This window comes from Drosophila virilis, chromosome 5 (genome assembly GCF_030788295.1).
Source record: "Drosophila virilis strain 15010-1051.87 chromosome 5, Dvir_AGI_RSII-ME, whole genome shotgun sequence".
NCBI lineage: Eukaryota > Metazoa > Arthropoda > Insecta > Diptera > Drosophilidae > Drosophila > Drosophila virilis.
In genome coordinates, this window is record NC_091547.1 from 1,542,401 (window position 1) to 1,558,243 (window position 15,843).

The 15,843-nt window shown below is 37.7% G+C and overlaps 1 protein-coding gene across 2 annotated transcripts; it reads left to right on the plus strand.

The window, feature by feature from the left end:
- The first annotated feature begins 1,082 nt into the window (after window positions 1-1,082).
- On the plus strand, window positions 1,083-11,679 carry wech (tripartite motif containing 71 protein wech). Of its 2 annotated transcripts, none has more exons than XM_002059342.4 (5): window positions 1,083-1,284; window positions 4,602-4,929; window positions 4,992-6,888; window positions 6,953-7,105; window positions 7,178-11,679. In XM_002059342.4, exons 2-5 carry the CDS (start codon window positions 4,682-4,684, stop codon window positions 7,346-7,348), a joined length of 2,469 nt encoding a protein of 822 aa, XP_002059378.1. In that variant the 5' UTR covers window positions 1,083-1,284; window positions 4,602-4,681; the 3' UTR covers window positions 7,349-11,679. The 2 variants fall into 2 exon arrangements, with proteins under 2 accessions (XP_002059378.1, XP_032291551.1); XM_032435660.2 differs by lacking the exon at window positions 1,083-1,284 and adding an exon at window positions 1,831-2,213.
- Window positions 11,680-15,843: the final 4,164 nt, after the last annotated feature.

Genomic DNA, 15,843 nt, shown 5'->3' on the forward strand with positions numbered 1-15,843 from the left:
TAACTCTAGATAATGCCAGAAGCTCTTTTGCACGTTTGCCAACACTGTCTTATACCGGTCAAGAAGCCGTTCCTTGGATTTCGATTTAAAATAAAATGGCTGCCGAAATTCCTAAAACAATCGAACATTTTCAACACTTGTTAATCAAAGCATAAATTAATTTATGTGTGTGTGTGTGTGTACACACTATTTACATATGTATGCATATGTATGTGTAAAATAGGGACATCTCTTTCAAGCATCTTCATAACAAAACAACTCGAGCTGTAAAAAAAAAAATTATAGAGCTTTTACTGTACATATAAATATGTATGTATGTATGTATGAACATATGTATGTAGCTGTTGAACACGAAAAACCACGCATAGTGTAATTAGTTTTGTAAAGGACGCCTGGCACGTTTACCTGTACTATGGGCTGCGCACCTGCGCTCTACCTGAGCCTGTCTGAAATTCCATGAACCCGCCGGTCGTAGATGCTGCTGATGCGCTGGCCAACAGCCGAAATGGTTTCAATTGAATTTCGAAGCCAGCGATCACGAAATTTTTGTCAGTGCAAGGCAAGAGATGAAAACAAGTTCCTTAAGGGTGTTGTTTCTGGCGACAACAACAACAACAAATCGAGCTGGCGGGCAGCGCAACAACAACGACAACAAATGCGCGCCACCACCGGCCATATTTTCGCGCCACCGCCACATGCGCCGTTAATGTGCTCGCTCTCTCACGCTCTTTTACATTGGCTCTCTTTGTGTGTCAGCACAATCAAAGAGATGGCCAGGCGACATATGAATGCTCTATAAATGTACATGCTATAGGGATTTGCCTTGTTTCTAACAGATAATTAAATTGGGTTAGTTTGTATGCTAAGCCCATCACATGATAACGAACAGTGTCTTTGGCTAAAAACGAATAACAGATGCTAAACTGTTAGTTAACAGAGTCGCTGGCAAAACGCACGAGCAAGCGTCATATGCGCGAGCACAAGAAAGTGTGCAATAACAAAAAAATAACAAGCCAAAGGGGCAGCAGAAGCGTTGTCGGCGCATGAACGTGCATCCAGTTTCATGTTTAAATGCGTGCGTGAAGGTTGAATATTTGGAGAGTGCAAAAAGGAGCCCTGGTCCCCCAGCGTAGCAAAACCACGAGAAGTGGGTCAAAATTATTCGAAAAACACTAAGCAAAACAACGCACTAGTCATGAATGGTTAAAAGCATAGCCACACACGCACACAAATACGCGCGCGTCAAATATATAAAACACGCACAGCTTACAACACTGTTTCAAAGTATGTTTATAATTTAGATATATGTAAAAAGTGCATGTTATTGATAGCGAGCAGGGAGCATTTCGAATGCATTTCTTTGCCGCATAAGTGAAAATAAATAGAAGATAAAAGCAAGCGCACACACTCACGCGCACACCCATGCACATTTAATTGTAAAATGTGCGCGTGCATGTGAACAATACATACAACGCATATGTAGTATACCCATGCGATAGGGAGAGAGAGCGAGCGCAATTCAGTGAGTGAATGAGTGCGAGAGAGCGCCAGCAGCACGGCAAAATCCCAAAGAGCGAGCCCAACATTGGAGCGCGCGCGCACGCAAACATCAAAATCAAAAACTGACTGTGAGATACATTTGGGTTTATTTTATTTTTTGTTTAGCTACATAGATGATGAGCAAGCGCAGCAATAACAACAGCAACAACAACAACAACAGAACAGAAGAAGCAACACTCATACAAAAACACACACACACACATTTACACAGATACATTCGTATATATGTACATGAGCGAGGAGGCATGATTATTATGTTGTGTTTTTAGTCGAATGTATCTTTTAGTCGGGCAAAGGAATACACGAATGTCGGAGTCGAAACGGCCACAAACGTATTACGCATGAGATCTCTTGGTCTTTGCTGGTACTACATACTATAAAAGAATCTCGCATTTTCGAAACGCACGATAAAAAATTGAAATCAAATAAATTCTAAACGTAAATCAATAAACTTATACGCCAAATAATCAAAAAGAACATTGCAAAAAAACACACAAATATACGAAAGACGAAAAACAAACTAAACGGTTAAGTTAAATATATTTAAAACAACAACAACAACAACAACGATATTTTCTGCGAGGCGACGCCACTTTTGACATCCCATTGAAAGTGTGCAGTTGCGAGCGGCTTGCATGAGGCTGCTAAAAAAGGTGTGTAGCAAAAAAAAAAAATAAAAAAAAAATTCATTAACGAACAACGAAACAAAAACAAAAATGGGGGAAGAAGTGAAGAACGGTTTTAGCCAGTGTTAAACAATAATTCGCTGAAAGTGCGGCCAATTATTGATTGGGTGACCAAAATGTTGAAGATTTTGCAATTATATATTGAGATTTTTTATGCCGTTTGTATGTATCGCGCGCGCACACACACATACACACACACACACACACGCACACATGCATATATGTATACCACCTAGAAACTTGTATAAATACAACCCTCATCCCTTGCCGTTTTTGCGTCTTTGCTTGCACGTACTCCAAACACACACACACACATGCATACATATGTATACGGTTTGTGTGTGTGTGTGTGTATACAAATGCAAAAGGACTTTAACTTCTTGGTTCGTGTTCTTCTTTTTTTTTTTTTCAACAACGTTTTGAGACACAGACTGTTTCAATAGAAATGTTCAAGGGTGACAAGGGTAGTTTCTGCACAGTGTCTACACGGCCCAAAATCTGGAAGTGCATCGTTTCAGAGGCGTTGCACACGTACATATATACATACATACATACACATGTATAGGTAAGGGAAAAGAGAGAGAGAGAGAGGGAGAGGGAGAGCAAGGTAGAGATGGATAGATTTTTCTGACCAAAAGACTTATTTTGTTTTGAAACTAGATTATTCTGGACTCCTCACAGATACAGTAAAGCCACAATAAAGAGAAATGAAATGTTGTTATTGCAGTTCATTTCTGGTCAATTGTGAACTTAATCATTTACCGGATTCATTTTATGCTTTCGTTCAGTTAAGTAGTTCATTTCGATGAACCGTTCAGTTGATGTTATTCAGAACGAAAGAAACAGTTCACAATAGTCAGCGTTCACTGTGGCAAGTTCCAAGCCAGCAGCAGTTATTTGAATTAATTAGCTTTGAACACAAAAGTTAAATGATAAACAAGTTCTCAAAAGGTTTTTTCTTTGAGTGTAGCCTGTGTCTGACGCGCTCGCTGCGCTTGTTGTTGTTTCTGTTGTTTCTGTTGTTGTTGTTATTGTGAGAGGGGATGAAAGTCGGTCGGCCGTTTGGGCGTATGTCGCTCCATCTTGAAGATGGCAACGAGCACAACAACCAGTTTGTTGTTGTTGTTGTTTTTTTTTTTTAGCATAGCCCAAACGCATTCGAGGTAACACTAATTCAGCCAGAACCTGCGACCGTGGGGGTTGGGGCCATGGGGGTGGTTTAGCGTTATCTAGAATGTCCTATAAATAGACATTTTCTGGTGCGTAGTTTTTCAAATTTGTGGGTCACAGAACCCTTCCAAGTACAGCCAGCCCGAAATGAATGGAAAATGCATCAAAAAATCTAATTTAACTAATTTTTTTTTTTCAATTGTTTATAAAACATTCATTTGGGGTTTTTTATAATAATAATAGGGGTAAATTGAAGAAAATTTTCTCTTAATTTTTTTGTATACATTATATTTTTATTTCCACCAATATTATTTTCATATATTATAAAATCTATTCAAAAAACATTCAATGGGTTTTTTTTTCAAGTGTAACTTGAAGAAAGTTTGGTTTAAATTATATTTTTATATATTATCTTTTAGTTTTTATTTAAATATATTAATTATGTTATTTCAAAGATCTTGTTCGCTTGGCGGAAGCTTAATCCATTTCTTGATTACCTTTAAAACCCTAAAATTAATTTAGAAATCGTTCCTTTATTTGGCAAAGGGAAATACTTGCTACATTTTCCATTTTCTGGAATACGAAAGAATAGATATTTTGCAGAACGCATTCTGCGTTAGCTTGTTTTATCGATAGACATTGCGCCATTTTATAGAAGATCCTTCTGGGGAATCCGTGTCATAAATTTAAAGCGTAAATGCTGCGTGCCAAATTCCAAGATGAGCCCGAGTCTGAGTCTGAGCCTGAGCCTGTGCCTGAGGTTATTTGCCTGAAACAAATTTGACCTGCTGCGGCATCTGCCGGGGCTAGAGATTCGGGTCGTCTGGCGTTTTCCTAAGGGATCAGCGAGCGCAGCGAACAAAAGACGAGTTTTCCCCGAGACATTTTCCGCTACCTACTCAAAAGAAATGCAGCTGCCGACAGGAATCTAGCCCCGACTGCAATTTGGACTACTTAATGCACGGCGGATGCGTGTGCATAAGTTAGTTAGCTGCCAGCACGGCGTCTGTCAACCTCGCGTCAGCCTTGTCTCAGCCTAAAATTGACTCTGGCGCGTTCCAAACGCAGCTACCAAATAATAAATAATAATTCGAATATTATTAATAAGCAGCCTGCTCCGGAGACGTCATTTGCTCATCTTGATTGATTGATCTCTCTCTCTCTTCGTATACAAATAATTTGCAGCTTGAGAGTGTCTCGTTGACTGCCAAGGGCCACGCCTACAACGCCGCTGAAACGCTCGTGATCTCAATACTCAACTTCTTATGATGGAACTCTTGTCAAACAATCAGGTTCCGCAACAAATGTCCAGCAGTAATGCGACCAGCGCTGCCGCCGCCGCCGCCGCCGCCGCCGCCACCGGCGGAGCCAATGCCAACGTTGGCAGCGGCAGCGGCAGCATCAGCAGCAATGCCAGCAACTCCTCGGAGCGACTGCTGGCCGGCATACTGGAATCATTTCCCGCCTGGGATCTCAATGTCGGCCTGCTGCCCAACGTAGGCCAAGCCAACGGGTAAGCATTTAACACAATCACAAAAGTTGCTCTGCTAATAACGTTTTCTACCACGCCATCAGCTCGCCGCCACGCACTGATTTCTTTATTAACAATTTTCTGGGCGGCCTGGAAACACACGGTGACTTCAGCATGGTGGGCGCGATTGGCAGCGGCGCCACGCGCCATTCAAAAATGTCACCGGAATCGTCAAACAACTCGAGCATCAGCTGCGGCTGGTGCGAGGTGAGCGCCTCGATACGCTGCCTGGAGTGCAACGAGTTCATGTGCAACGATTGCCTGCGCGAGCATCGCAACAGTCCCTTGTCCTCGAATCATTCGATTGTCTCGCTGCCGACACCGATTGGCGCCTCACCCACCGGCGGCAGCTCGGCGAATGCCCAAACGCCGGCGAGCAGCAATTTCATTTGCGACATTCACAACGAGATGCTGCGCTATGTGTGCGATTATTGCCGGAAGCTGGTGTGCCAGTTTTGTACGCTGCACGAGCACAAGGAGCACAGCTATGCGTCCATACAGAACTTTATGGTTGGCTCCAAGGAGAAGCTCGAGGGCGCCATCGAGAGCAGCCAGGTGGGCACGCGCTGCATCAAGAGCAGCATCGATAAGGCGCTTGCCTTTATACGTCTCATCGAACGCAATTGCAGCGAGCTGAGCGATAATATACGCAAGGCGTTCCGTCAGTTCATCATTGCCATCGAGGATCGGGAGCGCTTTCTGCTCGACTTTGTCGAGAAGCTGCGTCAGCGTCGTCTCGCCATACTGCACGATCAGATGGCGGGCCTCAAGTCCGCCCTGGCCGGTCTCTCGGAGACCTCCGATATGCTTAGCAAGGTGGCGGACAATGCGTGCAGCATGGACCAGATCGAGATAGCCATGAAGCTGACCAATGGCCAGCGTCAGATGGAACAGTTTGCGGGCATCTACAAGGATCTGCAGCCCAAGCAGGAGGTGTTCGCCTTTGCGCCACCCGACTACAGCCTGCTGCAGGACATACGCAACCAGGGCGGCGTCATTTTGGTGGATGACAAGAACATGCCCATTGTGTCCAGCAGCAATGGCATTGTCGCAGCCAGCAATGTGGTCAGCGCGCCCGCCAACAACATCGACATGGCCTTCGGCCTGAACAGCATGGCCAGCACGGCCGGACCCCTGAGCGTCGCCTCGACAACGGTGCGGCGTCCGCTGCTGCGCGACAATAGCTTTCGCATACCCTCGCCCATCATGCAGCCGCCGCGCGGTGGCAGCGCCTGCGGCATGTCCAGCGCTGCACTCGACTGGGAGCTGAACGGACTGCGCAGTTCGCCCGGCCTGCACTTCAGTGCGCCGCGCACAACGCAGGCCATACCCGGCTGCATGGATCTGGTTAAGGTGCGCAATTCGAATGCACTGTCGCTGTCCTTTGCCACCGAGGGCCATGAGGACGGCCAGGTGAGCCGGCCCTGGGGCCTGTGTGTCGATAAAATGGGGCATGTTCTAGTCTCGGACAGGCGCAACAATCGTGTGCAGGTCTTCAATCCGGATGGCTCGCTCAAGTTCAAGTTCGGTCGCAAGGGCGTGGGCAATGGCGAATTCGATCTGCCCGCCGGCATCTGTGTGGACGTTGATAATCGCATCATTGTTGTCGACAAGGATAATCATCGCGTTCAGATATTCACCGCAAGCGGCGTCTTTCTGCTCAAGTTTGGCAGCTACGGCAAGGAGTACGGCCAGTTCCAATATCCCTGGGATGTTGCCGTCAATTCGCGCCGTCAAATTGTCGTCACAGATTCGCGCAATCATCGCATACAACAATTCGATTCCGAGGGACGCTTCATACGTCAGATCGTCTTCGATAATCATGGCCAGACGAAGGGCATTGCCTCGCCGCGCGGCGTCTGCTACACGCCCACGGGCAACATAATTGTGTCCGACTTTGACAACCATTGCCTCTATCTGATCGATCCGGACATCAATGATGTAAGCTAAACCAAATATCTCTGCCTGCCAGCAGCTAATCCTTAACGATCTCTTGGCTTTTCAGATACTGTCTGTCAAGGGCCATGAGGGCTCCGGCTTCCATGAGTTCAATCGGCCCTCGGGCCTGTGCTGCGATGACGAGGGTCGCATTATAGTCGCCGATTCAAAGAATCAACGTATACTCGTCTTTAATCAGAATCTAGACTTTATGTGGGATGTAAGTACACAGCGTGTCGCTTGCTTAGATCCAAGACTGACTCTCTCTTGTTTTTTTTTTTTTGTTAATCAGATCGAGGTGCGTCCATCGATAAATCCGCTAATGCCGCCGACGTTGGATGAAAAGGATCGCACCTGCGATGTGGCTTTGATGCCGGATGGACGCATTGTATTCCTCATAGAGCTGTCGCCGGACTCCAAGGAAGGGTCTAACCCTTACAAGCGGTTTGTGCACGTATTCTAAATTAGCTTATAAACTTAAAACAAAAAACGAAAACAAAAACAAAAGAAAGAAAAAACGGACAACAGATCAAAGAGACAGACGACGTTTTTTTTAGACCATTTACAAGCAAAGCAAATCCAAAACAAAAACACAAAAAAAACAAAAAACGGCATTAAAATTAGTAAAAATTTTTAGCATAAGTGCTACAACGATTACCTCGATAATGCTTAAGAGTTATTAAACACGGTTACGATTTGGTAATTTACACACAACAAACAAACAAACACATACACACACACACAAACACAATCTTATATATATATATTTAGCGAATATACAAGAAACAAGCAACAACAAGCAAGATTTAACTAAACTAAAGCAAAATACCAACAAAAAAAAAAGCGCGTTCTGTAGAATTTTAGGCTCGAGAACCTAACCTAGAAAAAACACAAAGTGAACCTAACCTAGAAAAAAACGAAGTGAACCTAACCTAGAAAAAGCAAAGTGAACATAACCTAGAAAAAAGTGAAAAAAAAAACCAACTCAAACTGAAAGAAAAGAAAACTCGTCTTTTATACACAGCAGAGTAGGTCCGGAAGAGCAGCACACAATAAGTACTAGATGAAAATATTGAAAATACCTGTTAGTTAGACTGAGCGGGGGGGCAGTTAAATCTAGCTAGGCGTTGGGTTCGAGCGAGATACATATGTGGTATGGGATTTGTTTATGTTAAATTCGATATGTGCTATCATTTTACTGACGAGTTACTCAATAATTTCGCCAAGTGCTTTTTACATATACACATGCCAATATTTTTCACTTTCGTTCCGTTTTGGTTGCTTTTCAATTTTAATTGTGTAAAGGATTTATTATTATTATTATTATTTTTTTTTTAAATATTGTTTATTATAATTAATTTCTTATAATTGAGACTGAGCAAGTGAGTATGAAACTTTGTAAAAGGTAAAGAATACGAAAAACAAAAAAAAAAAACTTAAAACTAAAAACTAAACACATATAAATGGTAATTATAAATATTAAACAAATGAAAACCCGCTGACTTTTGGTTGAACTCTTAACGAAGACTGATTAAACAAAAACGGCAATTTCGGAGCCAATTGAACACCATATATGGTGAGGCCAAAAAACAAAAATTGCAATGACATTGATAACGTAACGTAACTTAAAACATAGCTTAACGATACATATACTAAATACGATATATATACTATATATATATATGTATATGTATATATATATATATGTGCAGCATAGAACTCAGCAAATAAAAACAGTCACACATCAATTCATAATATGGGGGCAAAGCTTAAACCGAGTTTAACTGAAACACACACACACACACACTCCAACACACACACCAACACACGCACATCTAACCGCACACTGCATCACCTAGAGAAACATTTTATTTATAATTATTCTCATTACTTTTATTACTATTATTATAACTATATTATGTACAAGATTTAGCAAAAAAAAAACCAGAGAGAGAGGAGAATCTTATCATAATTTTTCGACTTGAATGTGTTCATTAGCATTTAGTAGAGATCTTAAAATCTAGCGTGGCATAGTTAAAACTAAAATTGAGCAACATATGGAAAAAAAAAAGAACCCGAGCAATATGCGCGTATTGAATACATATTTAGGTGACATGTTCCTCGCAAGAAATATTAAAAAAAAAAAAAAAAATACACTACAATACAATATATCTTAGCCGAATTTTTGACAGCCAGTCAGCTGTTTTGACCGACAGTTAAAAGTAACAACAACTGACTTAACGTAGACTGGTAAAAAGAAAAAACAGAAGAAAAAAAAAATCATGTATTAGCCAACTAGTTGTGTTTTTTTTCTATATATATATATATTCTTAATTATTTAATTTCGTTTCAATGTCAAGTCTCGTATTTGTTGTGCTTAACTCGAACGTAAAATTAGAGTTTTGAGCTAAAACTCCTTCCATGTCTAAAAAAGCAACACGCATTAAATGCGCAAAACTAAAAACAACAACAAAAACAATTAAATCAAATACAATATATGTATATATGTGTATAGCATATATATGTATAAAGATATCTGTATAATAGCCCGTAGTTATATACAAACAAGTCGTACTTAGTGTTAAAATGACCGCAAAACAAATGTATCGTAAAACTTAAGAGCTAATGTTTCTTTATTTTTTATTTAAAGGCAAGCTACACACACACACATATGTGTATATATATATATGTATGTGTGTGTATATGATTTCTTGTAATTGCCATAAACTCATTCACACACACACACACACTTATATACCTTAAAGCGCCGTTCATTTTTTGTGATTTCTGGTCCGAAACCAGATCAAAACATTTCCTCAAATTTTGCAAACCAAAAAGAAAACCATACAAAAAAACAAAATATATATATATGCATATATATATATATATCTATATATATCATATATGAGACATATGAGAAATGCCATATTTTACTAATATTTCTACATGTGTGAGATTTACTAAAAATAATATAAAAAAAAAAATGAAGCAAATACTAAAATCATTACAAATGAGCGCCGTTTTCTAAAAGCCACAGTTCTGAAATTGTGTAAAAAATATTAAAAAAAAATAATATATAAATAAATAAACCAAGATTGAGATTTAAGTACTACCGAATGCCATAATTAAAAATAAAAAGCATTTAACACACACACACACACAGACAAACATATGAATGTATATGTAAAGTTTAAAGTTTATTAATATGTATGTTAAATACAAACTGAAAGTCATGAATACTGAACAATTTGCCAAAGGCTTAAGAATCAAAAACAAAATGAAAAAAAAATATATAAGAAAAATCAATTTAGAATCATGAATATCATACACACACACACACACACACAGCTACGTATTAAAAAATAGTTAATTAAACATTTACATACCAAAAAATTCAATGCAAGCAGGTATTTTTTTTTAATTTCAAATACACATACATACACACATACATAGACACATACATGCATATATATATATAAAGAGAAAAAATCCCAAAAGAAAAAAAACGCAGAAGAAGAAACAACATATAACTAAATGCTCATAAACAAGTAGCTTAATTAACGAGAACTAAAACGAATCCAAAACTTAAATCAGGTATTCAATTTTTTGTCATACTTACATATATATATGTATATATATATGTATTTAGTTATAAGCCAACAAAACTAAATGACTAACACAACTATGAAATGAACGTGAAAATAATTTTCCCAAAAAAAAAAAAGTACGAAAAAAAAAAATCTATTTATAAATGAAATTTTGATAACATGTCGATTAACGATGCAAAAGAAAAATAACTGAATTCTTATATCAAAATACAATTTTGAGTAAAATTTTCTATGACAAGAATTCACGAAACACGAATTAAAAACCCAACTACATGCATACATGCATGCATGCATGCGTGCATGCATACATACACACATGCATATACGTACATGCATTTGTGTGTATGTATTGAACACAAAACCGTTTAGCATTTAATATACATACATGCATATATTGATTCCATTTCATTTTGGGCAAATACGTACATACACATACATACTTATACATTTAAACATAGGCATGCGTACATACATACATACATACTAACATACATTTATGTAATAATTATGGAGCAATTGAGTACAAAACGAGTACAAATTTAAATAATAAGCATTGAAAACAAGATCAGAATTATAACAAAAAAAAAACACGCACTAAAAAAATACAAAAAAAAAAAACAAAAATATTCAAAAATCAAGAAAAATAAAAAAAATAAAAAAAAGAAGAAACCCCTAAAAAAATATTCGTAGGCCAGCTACTGGTTTCGCATATACATATATAGCTATAATGAATACTACATATAGGCATCTATACATACATACATACATTTATATACACACTTACATATATATACATCTAGTGTATCAAAATAGTCTAACTGCGAATTGTATATTTGTAACAGACACAGACTCAAATGCTTGGTTCATCTAATGGCGACTTAAATGCTGAACAAATTGTATTCAAACTACTTACATAAATACATACGATAGTGACATACGTACATATATATAAAAAATATATATATATATAAATTCTTACTACTACGTACGCAACTACACATACATAAATAGTGCATAACTAATTACTATATACTCTGTACGAAGGAAATTACCAAAACAAAACCAAAACAAAGAGCATGACGAGAGCAGTGTTGCCAAAGCGTCATTTGTCAGCCGCCGGAGACAGTTGGCGTTTGGCAACACTGTTTGAAACTCTCCTATGATTTGCATTTCATCAAATTCACAATTTTGGCATCAATTTAGATACATAGGCGAAACAAATATTCATCAATTTACATATATATATATATATATATAAATATATATTTACATAGCAGAAGCATTGTACTAGGTACACACAAGTATTACATTACAATACATATATACATACATGATAAGTACATTAATTAAATTAAATAACATTCAATTGAGATGGACTACATCCAGGCGACAAATTATAACAATAACGAGTTGCAGTTAAAAATTGTAATTGTGTAATAGTGTGGAAAGCAACAAAAAACAAACAACAACAAAAAATTCTACAATACTTAAATTGTAATTTTTCTATATACATGCATACCATAATAATATATATATTTATATATATATATTATATATATGTATATATATATATTGATGTGGGACAAGAATAAGAGTATATTTTATACGATAAACAAATTTTATAACATATTTAAATAATAAATTATACACTAATAAAATAATTTCGATGTTTTACTAAATTTAATTCAATTTAATATTACTTTTTTTCTTTATAAGCTCTTCAGGGACCTGAAAGAGAAAACACTTTTCGGTAAAAAATCGCTTAACGAAATTTCAAATTGTCATATTTTGCTCAAAACTCAACCGATTTCCACGGGGAATACCTTTTTGTTTTTAGTTTAGCCTCTATTTTGCTTTGGCTTTTTAATTAAATAACAAAATTTTTGGTCGAAACTTGTCTAAAAAAGTATTTTTGTGGGGTGTTCCAAAATTTGAAATTATCATAACTTGGTTCAAACTTCCCCGATTTTGAATGAGAACTGACTTCGTTCATGGTTGGAGCTCTAGTTTGACTTGACATTTCAATTTGTTGTCAAATTTTGGATATATTATTCTAACTTATACCATCCAAGATTCTGAGTCCACGTTTTAGACTTCATTGAACTTCGTCATATTTTGAATGATTCTTCAAGGAAAACCTGTTCGATTTTAATGTGCAACTTTTTATTAATGTAAACTTAGTATTTCTCGAGTTATGAGTTTGCCTAAGGTTATGCTATGAAAATCTGAAGAGTTAAGAGCTCAAACTCTGTAAATAAAGAAATCATATTCGAAAGACAGCTTGGATTATATTCTTTGAGCTATTCTGTAAATGTATTTTATACATGCTGATGAGTTAATCATATAATTCTTTAATTATTTTAACATTTAAGCATATAGTCTTGGGCATTAAAATGATATAAAGTATATGGACAGACCTGGCGATAATATTGTCGGTAATTGCAGCTCGCGAGTAGATTGCTTTATTTTTTATGTCCGACTCGCAATTAACCAGAGCTTTGGCATCGCGTGACTTTTGGGCCAAATTAACAAATATGAACGTGGCTAATGGCATAATCTTTATCACGTAGCACATATTAACGAAAGACCAGTCACAATTAGATTTGTTTAGTTAAATGTACTACAAGCATATTATTAAAGTAATTAGACGGCGATCAACTTGTCACTGAGTCGCGTTGTTTGACAATCTATATGCGGGTCCAAGTCTGATCTTCATGGTCAGGGTCCGCTGTCGGTCCGAGTAGATACTTTGAAAATAAAAAAAAATATATATTAAAATTTTAAGCGTCTTTCAATAACTGGTTCGCCCGCAGTCAACAGCTGTTGGGGGAAAAGTAAACAAATCATCTATACGAGATCTTTTGCTAGTTTATTCAGAGGCGACGCAGAGCTCAATTAGCATTAACCTTTGCTGACTGGGCGGTTTTTCGAATACCCTTTCCTAATATTTAATTTATTTAAATATCCTATACATTAAGCATAAAAGTGCTTAAAACCAGGCTCATTGTGCTTTTGTATATTCTTAAATTAATTTTCAAAATTGAATTTGGGCTTCATTTTATTTTTGTATTATCTTAAATTAAGTTAAACTTAATTTTTACAATTGAATATGAGTTTTATTTTGCTTTTTAATTTTTCTTAAATTAAGTTAAGCTTTACTTTCTTAAATGTAGAAGCAACTTTTGTTTTTTAATATTCTTAAATTAAGTCAAACATAATTTTCTACCACAAGAATTTGCATAATTCAATCGCAATGGAAATATACAAATTCTTGATTTAAGACATTTTGGACGGAATTTTGTTCTTAAAATAAGATACGATTTGTATCTAAGCTTTAAAAATGCAAAACTTGAACTTGATTTTGATTATGTTCGGGCAAGTCGATGAAAATATATTTATCTAAGGGTATTTAGTTTTCGAGCTGCTCAAACAATTTTTTAAATTTTTTATTTATTTAATTTTTTTTTGTTAATGTTAATGTGCAAAGTTTGTTAAAAGTAGCCGAGCGCCCGCCTCATCAATCACGCAAGCTAGTTAGTTTTTTTTTTGGCAGAATATCTGTTTTTTTTTTTTTAAGCTTTTAATTGCGTAAAGTCTTGCCCAAATTAAAATGCATTTCAAAATCAGGTGGTCTTGTTAATGATTTCTGATTACACCAATTAGACAAAATTTAACTGGAATAACACCATAACTCGGAGCTAAAAAAACAACTACAAAAATTGACAAAATTGAAAACAAAAAGTATATAAAAAAAAAAAAAAAACTAGCCAAACCCGAGCCTAACGCAAAGCGTAAGCCGCCCGTCTGGCCGGATTTGTAGCCGCAGACGTGTTTCGAACGTTGGCCCGTTCGTCAGGTGAATCTATTCCAATTAACTGTACGACGAACAGGCGCACATAATATCCATACTTTGTGTAAATTGCGCTGCGCTTTCAGAGTCGGGATTCGAGTCTCACAGTTTCGGTTTCGATTTCGGTTTCGGTTTGAGTATTGATGCGTGCCACAAAGATTTCAGTATATGTATTTTAATGGGTATTTGGTTTCGTCAGGCGGCGACAGGTTGTGCATACAAATCGAGCGAAGGCGCTGCCCAACCTCGACTTGTAATTAAATCAAACTCGTAAGCCAAAGCATAGCGCTCCGGCGACCAGCCGCCAGTGGACACCAGCTCCATCAGCGCCGGGAGACAGCTCAGTACACAATTGGCCTTTGGCTGGTATTAGCGGGCGTTCGGATTTTGTCGCCAGCCGCACGATAAGCGTTTAATAAATTAATGCGAACACAAAAATAAAACACACACACGCGCTGCCTGCCCCTACACAGTGAAAAATATTGGTGTCATTCAAAATTTAAGTGCAAAACCTATCGTAAAAGTTAAATATAAACAGAACAAAATTTGAAAAGTGGATAATTAAAATATAATCAAGAACTGCATTGAACCTGGGTCCTCTCGTTAACCAGGAAAGCGCCCTGCCATCAAGCTAAGCGCGCACTTACCGCTCGTGGTCTTTAATGAAAGAGAGCGAGAGAGTAAGGGAGAGAGCGGTGAGAGTTCATTTAAATCGAGTGAAGGCCGTAAAATTGTGAATGACGCGATTTTGAGTGCAATTTCACTAGAATTACAATTAAAATCGAATTGAAAAGTAGATAGTTAAAAAAAAACGTTTATCCATTAAAAACTTGAAACTGCATTGAACCTGGGTCCTCTCATTTGCCAGAAGAGCGCACTAAGTATGGCTGATCTTCAATTTAAGGAGAGAGAGAGAGAGAGAGTGTATGTAAGAAAGAGAAAGAGCAAGCAAGAGCTCATTGAAATCGAGTGAAGGCTGGAGCCGTAAAATTGTGAATGATGCGATTTCTGAGTGCAATTTCGATAGAACTACAATTAAAAGCATTTTGTATTTGCTGTATTTTTTTTTTATTGTGTAATACGTTAATGACTTAACTATTAAACGCGGTGAGATGCTGGCCTGAAAGTGAAACCAAAGCAACAATAAGCCGTAACCAGTCTAGTAATTGTATTTGTTATTGAACCGAACGCCGTAAACGTGACCCAGTGTCGTCGACCCGCAATGCCAAGTGGGAATGAATGGAAAAGCGCTTGTAATGCACGTCACTCGGCGCCAATTGTGTCAATATACACATATGTATATGTGTATATATGTATATACATATGCATTAAGTGTTATGTAAAGTGTGTGTACAGCCAAAATGGGCCGAGCGAGGGCCTTGAAACTGTTTAGGATGGGGTGCTAATAAATCTTATATGTCAAGTGCAGAGCTTTTGCATACGGTTCGGACTTCAGATTGCCGGGCAATAATTGATATATGAAACGTGTTAATTGTTCTT

Excerpts from the sequence above, each read along its gene's own strand:
- wech (XM_002059342.4), top strand. The coding sequence starts at position 4,682 with ATGATGGAACTCTTGTCAAACAATCAGGTTCCGCAACAAATGTCCAGC. Across the intron at positions 4,930-4,991 it reads AACGTAGGCCAAGCCAACGG|CTCGCCGCCACGCACTGATT; the intron begins GTAAGCATTTAA and ends CCACGCCATCAG. Across the intron at positions 7,106-7,177 it reads ATCTAGACTTTATGTGGGAT|ATCGAGGTGCGTCCATCGAT; the intron begins GTAAGTACACAG and ends TTTGTTAATCAG.